General features: G+C 37.2%; 1 protein-coding gene across 4 annotated transcripts in view; it reads right to left on the bottom strand.

Moving 5' to 3' along the window:
• The window catches only part of FLNA (filamin A), a 186,389-nt gene that overhangs the window by 75,856 nt on the left and 93,791 nt on the right, over positions 1-16,742 (bottom strand). For all 4 annotated transcript variants that reach the window (XM_053695964.1, XM_053695961.1, XM_053695963.1 and 1 more), the window contains exons 4-19: positions 14,872-14,969; positions 13,989-14,136; positions 13,793-13,911; positions 13,600-13,677; positions 13,349-13,511; positions 11,869-12,066; positions 10,022-10,159; positions 9,598-9,724; positions 9,375-9,511; positions 8,718-8,911; positions 6,938-7,051; positions 6,719-6,862; positions 4,683-4,806; positions 4,029-4,189; positions 3,247-3,337; positions 358-527 (exon numbers count right to left, since the gene is read on the bottom strand). In XM_053695964.1, coding sequence (XP_053551939.1) covers positions 358-527; positions 3,247-3,337; positions 4,029-4,189; positions 4,683-4,806; positions 6,719-6,862; positions 6,938-7,051; positions 8,718-8,911; positions 9,375-9,511; positions 9,598-9,724; positions 10,022-10,159; positions 11,869-12,066; positions 13,349-13,511; positions 13,600-13,677; positions 13,793-13,911; positions 13,989-14,136; positions 14,872-14,969 — 2,204 coding nt within the window. The remainder of the gene's footprint in view (positions 1-357; positions 528-3,246; positions 3,338-4,028; positions 4,190-4,682; positions 4,807-6,718; positions 6,863-6,937; positions 7,052-8,717; positions 8,912-9,374; positions 9,512-9,597; positions 9,725-10,021; positions 10,160-11,868; positions 12,067-13,348; positions 13,512-13,599; positions 13,678-13,792; positions 13,912-13,988; positions 14,137-14,871; positions 14,970-16,742) is intronic.

Below are 16,742 nucleotides of genomic sequence, written 5' to 3'. Positions count from 1 at the left end.
TCTGAAAAACTTTCCAATATACTTTTATTATCAAATTTCCTACATTCTCTTAGTATCCTTTGTTTAAGGAGCAGCAATGCACTACTGGGAGCTAGCTGAACCAATGACAAGAGGCATATGTGCATCCACAAATCAGCAGCTAGGCCCCACTAAATGTAGCTGAGTACCAAGGTATGCTTTTCAACAAAGGATACCAAAGGAATGAAGCAAATTTAAGTAAAATTGTGTTTAAACATCATGATTAAGATAGAGCATGCAATTTTTATTTAGACTTCACTGTTCATTTAAGGGATGTATTTTGCTGAATATCTAGGAAAGGGTTAGCAACCCATTCAGGTTAAGGGGGGGAGAGGTTACCTGCTGTACTGGTGTGTACTTGACGGTATAGGAGTTGTCATGGTTATCTATGATATCTAAATCACGCACAGCCTCTCCTTTGGTCGGACCAGTAAACTGAACATCCAGTTTCGCTTTGCCAGCTGCCTTTGTGTTGACTGTAAAATGTGTGGGCTTGCCAATTTCAACACCTTGTAAATTAAAATGAAAGCCAAATTTTATTTTGCAATTACTAACAAACATTTACAGAATGGTTAAGCAGCAAGCAACGATGTCAGAGCAGACCACCCATTTGATGAATAGTCACTAATGTTCATTAACCTACGGTGAAAAGATCCAACATGTTCTTTGTTAAAGCTATAGTTACAATTAACTGATTTTATATACAGTCCTGTTCTCCATTCTCTCTGGTCTTAAATATTCAAATAATTAAAGGGACAGTACACCCAAAAAATTTCCACCCTTTAAATTATTCCCAATGATCCTTTTAACCTGCTAGAGTATTAAATTGGTTACTAGTAGCTCCTTTACTTCTATTTCAGCATTTGAAATAGCCGATTTAGCCTGTGGTATTGCCACCTATACTGAACAAATACTGGAGTATAGGCTATTGAATAGCCCAAGTATACACAGCCAGCAGAAGAGATATTACACTCAGTGGGATGCAGGATAGTTAAGTAATAAAATGATAATTTTCCATTGTTCTCTCTATGTATTGAGCTTTGGTGTTCCAGCCAAATAAAAGATAAGGAAGCAAGTGTGTGTACACAAAGTGATAGCATAATAAGATCTGATATCACCTTTAAGTTCAACCCATTGTAATAGGCTGTGGTTTCAAAGCACATAATTAGCTACTTCATATACACAAATATGCATGAAAATAGAATCTCAAATATTTTATACTCTGCAGTTGGTATAACAAGTCATTTAAAATACATTAACGGAAAAACAATTTTACAGTGTACTGTCCCTTTAAGATCACATTAAAATCAGTAGCACACTACAAAAAAAAAAAAAAAACTATTGTTAAAATATTGAGAAATTCCAAGACAAAATTTGTTGCATTTCTCTAAAACATGGAGACCGAGTTAAACCTAAGCAGGTTTTGTTATCACTACCAAAAGAGGGGGGAAGGGATCTTATATCTGTGTAACTCTGATTACCTTGTATTTAAGCATCTTCTGACAGCCCCCTGATCACATGACTATTGACTTGCATTTAAGCCAATTTGTGCTGTGTTAGAATCCACAGGCGTGCACTCAATCTTATCTATATGGCTCACATGAACTAGCACTCCCCTGTTGTGAAAAGCTAATACAAAACATGATCAAGGGGCTGTCTTTAGTGACTTAGAAACCGACAGCAATTTAGAGAGTTATAAAGTATATTAATTTATACATTTTTTTTGTGCAAGGCTGGCGAATAGGTAGTAAAGGCATTATCTTTTTAAACAACAATTTTTTCTCAAATTACCCTTAAGCTTGAGAAATGGAAAATGGAGTACAGTAAACAAAAGCAAAAAGGCAGCACACACAGATCCATATAAAAAGTGGAGCTTTATTCCATTGAAGAAACACACAGCATAACACAGAGGGGAAATCATAGGCACCTAATCATAGGATTGTGCAGTAAACTTTATCAAGATGATCCATGTGAATGAAGTATTTTCTAGTTTAAAGTAACCTAACATAACACCCCCCCCCCCATAAGTTAAAGGGATACTAAACCCACATTTTTGCTTTAATGATTCAAATAGTGCATGTAATTGTAAGCAACTTTCTAATTTACTCCTATTATCAATTTCATTCTCTTGCCATCTTTATTTAAAAAAGCAGGAATCTAGGTTAAGGAACCCGACCATGTTTGATTCAGCACCATGGATAGTGCGTGCCGATTGGTGGCTAAATGTAGCCATCTTTATTTAAAAAAGCAGGAATCTAGGTTAAGGAACCCGACCATGTTTGATTCAGCACCATGGATAGTGCGTGCCGATTGGTGGCTAAATGTAGCCATCTTTATTTAAAAAAGCAGGAATCTAGGTTAAGGAACCGGACCATGTTTTAAAGCACCCTGGAGAGTGCTTGCAGATTGGTGGCTACATTTAGCCACCAATCAGCCAGCACAACCCAGGTGCTGAACGAAAAATGGGCTGGCTCCTAAGCTTACATTATTGCTTTTCAAATAAAGATAGCAAGTGAAAGAAATTAATAGGAGTACATTAGAAAGTTGCTTAAAATTGCATGCGCTATCTGAAACATGAAATAAAATCATGTGTTAACCTCGCAGCCAACTGTTTAGTCTTAAGAATTATGGAAGGCGGATATTTTTAGCCCAACATTTTGCAGGAGGTAGCGTAAATACAGCTTCCACTTACCTATAAACTTTCTTATAAATTATTATAAAAACCCGGAAAGTAGTAATACGCAACTCCAACACTGCTTTTATACAGTTTGTAAGTAATCAAATAAAGTTGGGATACCTGAAGGAATTGCTTACGATTCAAATACAATGCTTAAACAGGGACAGTCTACACCTTAGTCATCTTAAAGGCTTACTTTAGATTAAGCTGAAAAAGCCTTCTGCACCCTTTCTATAGCACGCAGCAGGAACAGTAAAAAAGCCCAGATTGTGAGGTCATCAGTGGGTGGAGCCTGGCAGTCATTTCAAAAAGGACAGAAACAATATTTTAAAATAACTTACGGTTACTGCTGCACGGTATAGAAAGGGGTGCGGGGGGGGGGGGGGTATTTGCAGCTTAAGACTTTATGATTAAGGTGTAGACCGTCCCTTTAATTTACTTGCACTGCTGCAGAACAGATGTATGTAGATATATACAAACACTTATTTCTGCATGTCTACATATCTACACATTCATAAATATTTAGAGGCTTTTACGATTCTAGTACTTACCACTTCTATTGAGCCCTGGTCCATCTGCTTTAACTTTACTAGCATCATGTGACGGATCCACCTTAATATGAATGGGACTCATTGGAGTGGCCTACAAAGAAAAAAAAAAATATTAATTTCTTCTTCTGCTACCTGTTCAGTATTAGAAAAATGTATTCTTAACATTACTTTAGAACAAAAATCTAGTAATTAGTAGCAGTTTAGCACAAAACCAGGCTGGAGTTTATGAGGTTATAAAAAGAAAATACACAGATTTAGATCCCATTTGTCATGGTATATACTTAAATTAATATTAAAGATGGAGTCTGCGGGTTATAAAACAGCCTGTACAATGTGGTCTTCTTAAGACAGCTCTACTCATGGATATGAAATTATTCAGTTAGGGGGTTAATATAAAATCTGACATTCCATGGCAAAGTCATAGTTCTTTATATATTTTACTATGTTTTTTGGGTAAACAATGTTTAGAGTAGTCTATTACATATGAACAATGCTCGGGACTTAAAGGGATATGAAACCCAACATTCCTTTCACGATTCAGACAGAACATGTGATCCAGATGCCTACTTCGGTATCTTCAACACAATATCATGGAAACAAAGCAAATTCGATAAGTAAATTGGAAAAATATTTATTTTTAAAGGTTGTGCTCTCTGAATCACAAAATACATTTTTTTCTGTTTCATATCCCTTTAAAGTGTCTAAAGTATTGATAGATGTCACTTGCAATGTTCATTGGGATTGTTTCGGAATAAATGTAGTTTCAGAAACAAAATAGTTACCTGGTTAGCAAACAAGACCATAATGGTGTAGCTCCCAGCTCCTGGGGGGGTGTATTTCACAGTGAATGTGTCATTGTCATTGCGAATGATATCAAAATCAATATCAGCTTCAGCCGGACCCACAACACCAGGGGCACATTTGATGCCAATGCTCACATCACCTGTGCAAAAAAACATGTATTAAAAAGCATTGCTGCAGCAAAATAGTGTATCATTTATTGACACCAAATTCTGTTGGCACTTTAGAAAGTGTTCTGAACTGGGGGTTGACAAGTTTATAATAAAAAAAAAATAAAGTATGGGCTTCAGCAACACTCATAAGAAAGAAGCCAGGGTAAGTATATATAGGAGTAGAACAGGGGACGACAAATTTGGGAGCCACACACACTTTTAGGAACCAGACAGTGGCATTTGTATATAGATTTATAGAGAATTATCTAAAAAGTTAGGAGCCAGTGTCTTCCTGGCTCCTGGGTTTGTCGAGCCTTGGAGAAGAATATAAAAAGTCAAAGCACAAAGTTATTTTAGTAACTGTGGCTACAAATATTTAGTGTGGACAAAATTCAGTAGTATTTTATTGGCATTCTATGGAACATTTCATTGTTTTGTCAGCCAACTCTGCAAATCACAGCTTTTAAGTCTGACACCGCTCACCTTGTCCAGCCTCTGCACAATCCACAGTAAAATAAGTGGGCTCATGAGATTTCAATCCAGTCTTTGCTACACCAGGACCATAAACTTTCACTTTGTTGGGGTGGCTGCCGGCACCAACATTCATCTGAAGATATAAATAAGTGTTTGGTTAGTAAAAAGGTCACATGCCCTCAGCAAAAAAAAATAGTCGTCAATATTAAGAAAAAAAATAAATAAATCCCCAAAAGCAACTCTTGATGAAGACCAAACCTAGATCATACATTTATTTTGCTTTATTTAGTCTTGAATTTAAAAAGGTAAATAACTAATTTACATTGCATCACTTTCAAGTGATTTAGAATATCACTTGGATATGTATGTAAAAAAGGAAAGATATTTTACCTCAATTTTTTCAGGTTACCAGAGTAAGTGCTCTGTAAATAGTTATACTTCAAATGCAATCTAATATACAAGGAGTGTTCGTGTCTATAAGACTAGAAGAGAAAGAAATCTCTAAAACCACTTAGCTCCTATAGGAGGCGCTAAACCAAGTAAACGCAGACAAATGACAGATAATATATATATATATAAATATGTATATAGATATAACCTTCAAATGGAAGAAAAATAAAGATATTTGATATGTATTGTGAATGTAGATCAAAGTAGATACAAATTATCACCAGTCTCTGGATATTGTGATCAAAGTCCAATATAAATCCTCAAGATGGCAATGTGCGTAATAGGCAGCTCTCTGACTTCACCCGAAGGGATGATGAACTTCTGTGATAAAGACAGAGAAGGACAAAGGTGCCACATGTGTAGATCAATAAAGACCAAAAAATCCAGATATGGACAAACACAGGGTACTCACAAGTGAGATGGCACTCAGTTGTGCCGGTAGAGGCAGGCTTGTATTCTGCAGCAAACCAGCTGGCTGATGAAGTGGGATCCTCACCAGGACTTTGTCTCCCAATGACACTGGGTCGCTGGAACTGGAGCTGGGAGAGAAATGCAGAGAGGAGGGCTATCTCGCCCTTGGGTTACTGGAAGGGAGTCTTTAACACCATCCACCAGGCTTGTATATGGATAAAAGTCTTTTATTAAAAAGGATAAAAATACCAAAGGTATAACAAATGTTACAGCTGGGTGTGTAAAGAATCTCCCCAATAAAATACAGAGTTTGGCAGCGACACGTTTCTCGTGGGGTTCCCCGTTTCCTCAGGCTTTAATCATATACAAGCCTGAGGAAACGGGGAGCCCCCCGAAAAACACGTTGCTGCCAAACTCTATTTTATTGGTGAGATTCTTTACACACCCAGCTGTAACATTTGTTATACCTTTGGTGTTTTTATCCTTTTTAATAAAATACTTTTATCCATCTACAAGCCTGGTGGATGGTGTTAAAGACTCCCTTCCAGTAACCAAAGGGCGAGATAGCCCTCCTCTCTGCATTTCTCTCCCAGCTCCAGCGACCCAGTGTCATTGGGAGACAAAGTCCTGGTGAGGATCCCACTTCATCAGCCAGCTTGTTTGCTGCAGAATACCAGCCTGCCTCTACCGGCACAACTGAGTGCCATCTCACTTGTGAGTACCCTGTGTTTGTCCATATCTGGATTTTTTGGTCTTTATTGATCTACACATGTGGCGCCTTTGTCCTCTGTCTTTTTATCACAATACTTCAAATGCAAGCAGGGGGGGGAGGAAGGAGTGTAAATTTGCTTTATTCTCTTGGTATCCTTTGTTGGAGTAGCAGTGCACTGCTGGGAGCTAGCTGAACACATTGGATGAGCTAAGAGGCTTATGTGCAGCCACCAATCAGCAGCTAGTTGCCAGTAGTGCATTGCTACTCCTGAACCTACCTAAGTATGCTTTTCAAAGGATAATCAAAGAATGAAGCAAATTAAACAGAAGTAAACTGGTAAGTTTAAAAGAAAAAACAAACAAACCTGTATGCTGTATCTAAATCATGGAAATTTTATTTTGACTTTACTATCCATTTAAAGGTTAGTTTTAAAACATGAAATTAAAATTTACTACATAAGTCCCACACTTACCCTAAATGGACTATTTGGGATGTTGACTCCTCCCCAAGACACCAATGCTGTATGTTTCAGGGGTTTCTTTGGCACATAACTGCAGCTATAGGTTCCATTCCCATTATCCTTTGTGGTTACTTCTACTGGATTTCCCTCACCGTCCTGCAAAAATGGAGATAAATGAAATCCTTTGGGACAAAGCAAACTGACATTTAGAAGCTACCTTAGGACACACACCTGCACAGATACGTTGAGGGGCGCCTTTCCTCCTTGTTTTGCATCAACTGTAAACTCTGCCGGCTTTTTAATGGCTAATCCATTCTTTTCCAGTCCAGGGCCAAAGGCTTTAACCTGCAACAGAAAAACCAATTGTGTGTTGGTGGGGTATGGGAGATGTTAAATTGAGTGATAGGTTTGAATGTATACACAAGGATTATATAAAGTTTGTTGAATAAAAAAAAAAAAAAAAAAAAAAAAAAAAAAAAAAAAGCTGTCCAGCAGTATACTGTGGGAGTTGCCAATGAGCAAATGATCAGTTTATTATGCACACAAATATTTTCTTATATTCTATATCAAAATATTTTTTTTAAAATCTAAATGTTTTTGCACATAAACATGGTTAACGTTTGATGCAATAACCCTTTAAAATGGGCATAAACCAGACCTGTTAAAACAGATCTGTTATTAAGAAGATTGATGAACGGAGTACTGTGCCCAGCACATCTGAAGATATGAGACTTATCTACACAGATCAGATATGTGAGGCTCTCTGACGACCATGTCTGGTAATTAATTCCCTTATAAGGATCATTTAAACAGGAAATATATCAGTTATCATTGCTTGTTTGGTTAAAGGGACACAGTAAAGCTGAAACCTCATTTTTTTTATTTTTTTTTAAATTATTCTAGTAAAAAGTTACTTTTCCATGGGCAAACCAGGTCTGCTCAGACTGGTGCTTGATGCAAACTCAGTCATCCCTGACAATTTTTTTTTATATTAGTTTTTTTAGTTATTACTGTAATGCAAGGCTTGACAAACCCAGGAGTCGCTGGCTCCAAGAATTTCACCATCTTTAGTTTCCCATATATTTATATACAAATACCATCTTTAGTTTCCCATATATTTATATACAAATACTACTGACTGGCTACTAAATTTTAAACCAATTTGTCTAGAACTGATTGCTTACTGAATTAGAAGCTCAATTTTTTTTATTTTTTTTTAAAGAGCTCTTCTACATTCAATTCAAGTAAACAATTTTATATTAAAAGTCAAAACCGAAAAACCACAGTTTATTACTAAGGATGTTCCTCAATCAACTACTATGTCAGCATGCATAACATACAATGCAACTTTTGCTAACAAAATGACAGCGGCTAGGTGTCTATCCAATATTAAGTCAAGATTGGCTCCTCCAAGTAAGACTTGGGAGAGGGAAGTTTAGTAGCTGCAAAACAACTGCAGCAAACAAGGTGTTAATTGCAAGAGTTAATATAAATCTTGTAATAAAGCATTTTCTCTTGAATGTTCAAGATGTTTTTTTCATTTCAAATAGGACACCATGTTAATATCAAAACATTGGGAAACTGTTGCTCCGATGAACACATTTTTTAACTACCAAAACAAATACACACCTTGCATATTAAAGGGACAGTCTACACCAACATTGTTATTGTTTAAAAAGATAGATAATCCCTTTATTACCCATTCCCCAGTTTTGCATAACCAACACTTATATTAATACACTTTTTACCTCTGATTACCTTGTATCCAAGTCTCTACAGACTGGATGTGTCAGTCAATTCACAGATCGAGACATTTCTACAAGACCTAGACTGCCCCGCACCCCCCCCCCCCCCCCTTTATATGGAACACACCTTTGCATGTATATTGCCATTATATAAATTCTAATCTTCCCTGGTTCTGAGATACATTGACATTTGTTCCCATTAAACAGCGTCTTGGCTCATTGCGCAAGAGTCTAGGTCCGGTACTATATAAGCAGAACCTATTTACCTTTTCTGGGTAGAAGTCTTTTGGGGCTGGTTTGATTTCTGCCATGAAAGGGCTCAGTTTGATGTCCTCATTGTTGCAGAGCACATGTACAGCATATTCGCCAGCTTCCAGGGGCCAGTAACGCACATCACATGATCCATCTCCTTTATCGTCACATTCTATCTTTGCCTGAGATGGACCCTCTACAGAAAACCCTGTATAGAAAGCAGACACCAGTCCCACACATGATACAACACAATTTAAAAAAGGGACATGAAACCCAAACTACCTTTCATGACTCCGATACAACATTGAGCAACTTTCCAATTTACTTCTGTTAGCAAATGTGCTTCATTCTCTTGGTATCCTTTATTGAAGCAGTAATGCACTACTGGGAGCTAGCTGAATACACTGGTAAGCCAATAAGAAGCATATATATGTGCAGCCACCAATTGGCAGCTAGCTCCCACCTCCTGAGACTGCCTAGGTTTACTTTTGAACATAAGATACCAAGAGAACAAAGCAAAATTAGATAGAAGTAAATTGGAAAGTGGTTTAAAATGATGTTCTATCTGAATAATGAAAGTTTGAGTTGCATATCCCTTTCAAGACAGGAAAAAGCAAGAACATTTTATAATGTGCTATAATCTGTTTAATGAAGAGTACATTTGTACTTACCTAGGGTTCCTACATCATCTCCAATGGCTTCTACCACGAAATCTGCAGACTTTCCAACAACGCCTCCTTCCAGCCCAGGGCCCCATGCTCGTACTTTCTGGGGGCCACATTCTGTACCAACCTTTACCTCAAATGGACTTAAAATAAAATGTACACATTATAAAAACTGCATGTTTGGTAAAAAACCAAACACCACAAGACAAAGAAACTGTTGTGTTCTTACCTTCTGGGGATGTTCTGTCCTCCCCATGTGATTGTAACAGTGTAAGTTCCAGGGGCACTTGGGTAGTACTCAAATCCATAGACTCCATCGCCCAAGTCTTTTTGCTTAACACGTTCTTCTGTACCCTCTGCGTGAAAAACATTCTATTAGATAAACTTCTCGTTATATTAATATACTTTATTATAACATTTAAACCTCTAAATGGCTGCCTTTTTCTAAGTCACTACAGACAGCCTCTTATCACAAGATGAGACTGCTAGTTCATGTGGGCCATATTGATTACATTGTGCTTTCTCCTGTGGAGTTGTGGACGACACTACACTAATCAAGATTAAAAAAAAGTCATGTGATCTCAAATAAAAACACACCTGTATGATCTTTCTAAAAGCAAAAAAATAAAGGCAGAAGCCGCCATGTCACTCACTTGGTCCTTTGATCACAACTTTCAGTTCTCCACTTCCTGCCCCTTTGGTATAGACCTTAAAGTCTGCAGTCTCCTTTACACGAACACCCTTTGGCTGCAAGCCCCGACCCACGGCACGACATGCAGTGGGATTACAGGCTAAGTAACAAAATCAGAAAACAAAATTAAAACCTAAGCAAAATGCAAAAAGGAAATGGCATGCAAGTATCAAACTCAGGTAAGGGGTGAAATAAAAGTAGGTTTTTGAACATAAAATTCATAGTCTAAAAATGACGTTCTAATTGATTAGAGCATGTCTAATAATAGTGACCCTGCAATAATGTGCTTAACTCCTGCAAACGGGTTACACACACACACAGTACAAGTGGAAACTGCCACTGATCCAATCAGCAGTGCTAAACAGTCATGTGACTAGCGCTATTTGATCAGCTTCAGTTTTCAATTGGGTACCAGCGCCCTCTGTGGGTCCCAAGTAGAACGTCTGTATTTAACCTCTGAACAGGAGCTTAAAAACACCCAGTGCAGGGTGACTAGTCTTAAAATTACACAATCTAATTAGAATATCATTTTTGGACTACTGCTATGGTACTAAAAGATGCATAAAATCATAACCTAAGGTTAACAAAATACACATGCTATTACAAAATCACTCAAAATTATAGAACATATCACACCTTTTAAAAAAAACTGCACCATGAATGCTGTAAGGTTATTCAGAAAGGTTTTACATGTTGCCAGCAGACATTGTTCATATTAATTTAAACATTAAGTGTAAAGCTACTTTAAGAGATCTGCAATTCAAAGTTTTGCACAAAATAAAACATGCAAATGTACCGTAAACTCACGGAACTCCCCAGCTAAAGAGGGAGGTAATCTAAAAAGAGCAATTATCCAGCGATCAGACCATCTTCCAGAGATTGAAGCATGAAGGAGAGAGAAAGGGTAAGGAAAAAAATTGCAATACAATTTTAAAGCAGAAGAAATGATTCAAGAGGGGAAAAAAACCCCAGCAAGAGAGATTGTGAAATAAGCAGAATTAGAGACAGAAATGTCAAATTACAAAGTTGAAAAGGGACCAGAAATCTATAATCATTCAAGCAGGTATGCCAGACACCATAAAGGTGTACATACATTTAATGGGGCCATTATAGTTTAAAAAAAATATATATGTTTAGCTTATCAAGATTCTGGTAGCCAAAAAATGTAAGCCTTGATTTTAGTTTACATGCACATGCCATAATTCATAGCAGAATCTAAATGAATCTTGTCCAGCTGACACCTTAAAGGGTCAGTCTGCCCTAAAATGTTATACCCTTTAATTTGTTCCCAATGAACCATTTTGCCTACTGGTATGTATTAAATAGTTTACACACACACATACCCTTTACCTTTATATCAGCATTTGAAACAGCCAATTTTGTTTATGATATCCCTAACTCTACTTCGCTTTTCTATAGCCTATATTCAAGTATAGAAACTTTGTGTAAACCTAGCCATCAGAAGAAATTACTAAGATAATAAAATGTTCATTTCCAATTGTTTTCTATAAAGATTGTGGTTTGGTAAACACAGATAAGCATTTGTGTGTAAAGAAAGATAACAAGATCTGCAAGCTTAACCCATTTTGATGGCATGTGGTGTCAATGAACAAAACCAGCTATTTAATATAAAAAATAAACCTAAATGGATGATCTCATTTTATACTCTGTTGCCAATGAATTGTTATACCAGCAGAAAAGGGAAACAAAAATAGTATACTGTTTTTTTAAAGGGGCCATTCTTTATATGAGCAAGGTAAGATTACAGGTCTCAGCTAACTATAGAATTAGTTTTAGCAAGAAGCACACCTTGACCAATGGTTACTGAGTAGGGGCTCTTTGGTATCGGTATCCCAGCAAAGGTTATGTAGATTGTATATACTCCTTCCAAGGTGGGTTTGTAGGTACAGCGGTAAGTGCTGCTGCCTTTATCTTCTAGCTGAACCTCCGTATCCTTTTTCCCGTTAGGATCTAGAATCGTTACTTCCACTTCTCCAACACCAGCACCTGAAGAGTACATAATTGTAGCTATGTTTCAAAAAGACCATCAAACAGTTGAAGTGCATATTTAGCAAGTATATAGAACGAGAATGCAACAACATCTACTCCCTCTATCATGTGACGACCATCAGCCAATCACAGACTCATGTATACACTGAACTCTTGCAGTATGAGTTGGTGCTTCAGTGTGCATATGAAAAGTATCTAATTTCCAATGTACTTCAGTTACTAAACTGTGCACTTAATATATTTATACTGTCCCTTTAACAAAAACCATGATTACAATCAAATTTGTCATTAGAACCTCAAATTTTATACAGTAAAGAGATACTTTAAAAAAGGGACAGACTACTTTATTATTTTTATTGTTTATTAAAGATAGGTAACATCTTTACTATGCATTCCCCAGCTTTGCATAACCAACATTGTTATATTAAAGGACCAGTCAACATTAGATTTGCATAATCAACAAATGCAAGATAAGACAATGCAATAGCACTACGTCTGAGCTTCAAATGAGTAGTAGATTTTTTATAACAAATTTCAAAGTTATGTATATTTCCACTCCCCTTGTACCATGTGATAGCAATCAGCCAATCACAAATGCATATACGTATAGTCTGAATTCTTGTACATGCTCAGTAGATCTGGTGACTCAAATTGTAAATATAAAAGACAGTGCACATTTTTTTAATGGAAGTAAATTGGAAAGTTGTTTAAAAATTACATGTTGTATCTGAATCATGAAATTTAATTTAACCTGAGTGTCCCTTTAATATACTTTATGACCTCTAAGTTACCCTGTTTCTAAGCCCCGAAAAATAGTCATCTCACTGCGTTTTAAATCTTGTACAGCAGCCAGACCGTGCAAGTTCATGTGTGCCATATATATAACATTGTGCTTACTCCGGTGGAGAATAGTTATACAAGAACATGCACTAAATTGTCTAAAATGCTTGCAAAAAAGCACTGAGATAAGGGGCAACCTGCAGAGGCTTAGATACAGTTAATCAGAGGTAAAAAGTCTAACAGTTTTGGTTATGCAAAACTGGGGAATGGATAGAGGGATTATCTTTAAAAAAAAATAAGTAGACTGTCCATTTAACCTACTTGTCAAAATATAACGTTTATGGCGACTAAGCTACAATTTATAGATAATACTATATGGTTCCAGAACACGTAGTTCCCTGACCAAGATCTAGTCAAGCTGAGTAATAACGTTGGCTAAAGTGTAAATTAAACCTGATCTTTCAAAAAGAATTTTAATAGATTGATCAGCTTTTCCTACCTGCGGTGAAGATCTCAAAGTAGGTGGTCTTGTTTGCAATGTTGCCAGAGGGCTCCAGGCCAGGACCCTGAGCAGTTACTTTGCTGGAGTCACCTTGGGATTTGTCCACATTCACCTCAAAAGGGCTTTTTAAGATGTGCTGACCAGCAAACAGCACAGTCACCTGTCCCAGATGAAACACATTATCTAAAACATTCTAAAATCTAGATAAACATATATATCATTAGATTCTGACAGGAAAAAGAAGTTACCTTGTGCATTCCAGTCACTTTAGGGATGTAGTAGACTGAGAAGGTTCTATTCTTATCATTGTTTGCAGTAACTTTGGCCTGGAAAGACAATAAGGTTTTCAACCTTCTCAGACAATCCTCTTAAATGAGGATGTTTATGTATCACATGAGTTCATAAAGGTCTACTAAAGAGACAATTTACTAGTTTAAGTACCTCTTCTCTGTGTCCAGCAGGATCCTCCACATACACCAAAACTTCACCCATTCCAGCACTTATTGTCTCTACAGTAAACTCTGCACGTTTCTTTACCATATTACCAGTTGGTTCAATACCTAAGAAAATGTTTTATGCAAATGAAAAGGCATTTAAACTTCTTTAACCCCCCCTGCCTACCAGACTGTTGTCTCACCTGGTCCATAAGCTCTTGCTTTCTTGGGGTTCAGTTTGGGCCTTAAGGGTGCTCCGGGCTTCAATTTTGCTTTTGGGAACTGGGATAGATAAGTCATAACGGAATGCTCATCTACATTTGGATCCACAATTTCTTCAGGGGTTATCACCTGCCAAGTAATGGTAAAATTAGATTGATTCCAAAAGCTTTAGTCAAAAAGTAGGTGTGTGCATTCGGCAACATCATTAGCTTCCGAATGTGGTGGTCGCGTGCCACCTTCGGATCTTTTTGGAGCTGGATTTATTCTTGTGAATGTGCAACACACTAAGATCTGGATATCCATAGATCATAGAGGGCGATTTATCAAGCTGAGGCGGAAAGGGGCGCATTTACATGCCCCTGTCTAGCGCAGCTCGCCTCTGGCAGTCAGAATTATCCTGGAGTAATTCAGCATTGCACACTAGTGCTTTTTTGCACTCGTGTGCAATCCCGCCCCCTGCCCATGCACAGCATGGGCAGGTGGGGTCAATCTCCCTGGTCGGAAAAGACCGGGGAGATTGAATTTCACCAAACAAGAGGTGGCGAAGAGGTTAGCAAAGCAGCGATCTGATGACCGCTGTTAAAGACAGCGTGCAGGTTCTCGTGTGAGAAGCTGTAGGGGCTCAAAGGCCGATGAAAGCCTTTGATAAATTGACCTCTTAGTGTGGAACTTTCACAAGGGAAAAAAAAACAAAAAAAAAAAAAAAACGGCCACCTTTTTCCCCATTCAGTAGCCAACAAATTTGCAGAAAAGTAAAATCAAACATGACCAACACACATGGAAGTCAAAACCCACTACTCAATGTTTCATATTACTTCCATGCATAAGTTGCCGTTTACAAGAAAAAAACATTCAGACACCAACCTGAGGTATTCCCAGCCAGTCATCAGCTTGCTGCATGGCTTCACGTGCATTGTCCACAGGTTTGCTGGAGTCCCATGAGTCCCAGTCTGGGCAGAGACCTGTGGAAGGGAACGGCACATTTAGGTCTATAGAGCACCATTATTCAAAGGTTAAAAAGAGCATTTAATACTAATCAAATTAAAGTGCACACGGTGATCAGCAGCTATGTATGTAGAGATGTGTCAAAACCTGACAAGTCAATAAAACTGAAATATAGCTGGTCATGAAAGCATGATTTTAGGATGACAGGGGTTCATAGTTTTGTTTTCTTCTGTTTCCTTTATTTTCAGGTTTGTATTGTCAATGTCAAACATTTTGGGACCACTGATTTGTACTAACTGCATCTGGGTCTCCTAACTACAATGATCTTTATGGGCCAAGCTGTCAACACAGTGACAGAAGACAGTGTTTTCTATCAGACCGGAAGTCAGTCTAGAATATCAAGATATGACTTAATCAAGTTCATGTTACTGGGTGACCAAATAGGACATCAAAATACGCCTCATGTCATCACTATAGGATTGATTTTAAGTATCTATACTGGATAAACCTAAATAAAAAGAAAAAATAAGAAAAAAAAGTATCCTAAAACTTCAGCCAGTGCTTGTGAGCAGGTTTTTGGCCTGCCATGAGTGGCTAGATTCTTTGCCCCCAATTTAGATGCAGCATAGCCAGAAACCTGATCTCAGGGAAAATAAACTGTTGAAATCAGCAAAAAATATTGCTGTTCTACAATGGAGGCAGATATAGTATAAGTGACCTTTCATGCAAATCTCTTATCTATGCTAGTACAGTATTAGCTTCTGTTATTTTACTCCTTTTTATTTTAAGATGCCTGCTGTGTGTAATTGTTTAATTTCTTGTAAACAATTAAGATGACTGTTCAGAATATTTTAATTTAAGTCTGCCTTAACTGTCTAAGATTTAAAACCCCATTAAAAAAAAAGTAACTTTTTTGGTAGACAGATTGGCCAAATAGTGATTTGGGATTTTTAATCTGTAGTCTGGTGTAGTGGAAGCAGAGATTTAGTGTGGGGGCAGTAAAGGAGTTTTGGGAATTTCGCTGGGTCTAGTACAGAAGAGGTTTTTTTTAACCCTTGCATTCACTGAACTACATAACAGTCCAGCCACTCTATGCATTCTGGCTAAAGGAGGAAAGCTAACCCTTTTTGTGACAAACTGGTGATTTACAAGGTTGGTTACCCCTCTATACAACACACGTCTAAATGCCCATATCATAGATTACATCCTTAAAGGGACACTAAACCCAAAACATTTTCTTTCATGATTCAGATAATGTGCAATTTTAAGCAACTTTCTAATTTACTATTTTCAAATTTTCTTCATTCTCTTGGTATTTTTATTTGAAATGCAAGAATGCAAGTTTAGATGCCAGACCATTTTTGGTGAATAACCTGGGTTATTCTTGCTGATTGGAAGATAAATTCATCCAATAAAAAAGTGCTCGCCAGAGTCCTAAACCAAAAAAGCTTAGATGCCTTTTTCAAATAAAGATAGCAAGTGAACGAAGAAAAATTAATAGGAGTAAATTAGAAAGTTGATTAAAATTGCATGCTCTATCTGAATCACGAACGAAAAAAAATTGGGTTCAGTGTCCCTTTAAGTACAATTCACCAAGGTAGTCTTTCCAGCCCCTTGTAGAAGGATCCAAATGCTTGAATAACAATTACAGGTCAGAATTAAAGTAACATTGTACACTAGATTTTTCTTATTTTCAAAAATGTTTTGTAGATCCATTTATATAGCCCATAAATTGTATTTGGTGTATACTGTTCCTTTAAGACTAATCTAGTGGTGTATTTAACTTGTGC

Source organism: Bombina bombina, chromosome 12 (assembly GCF_027579735.1).
Source record: "Bombina bombina isolate aBomBom1 chromosome 12, aBomBom1.pri, whole genome shotgun sequence".
NCBI classification, from domain to species: Eukaryota; Metazoa; Chordata; class Amphibia; order Anura; family Bombinatoridae; genus Bombina; species Bombina bombina.
This window is presented reverse-complemented; position numbering and strand designations above follow the sequence as displayed.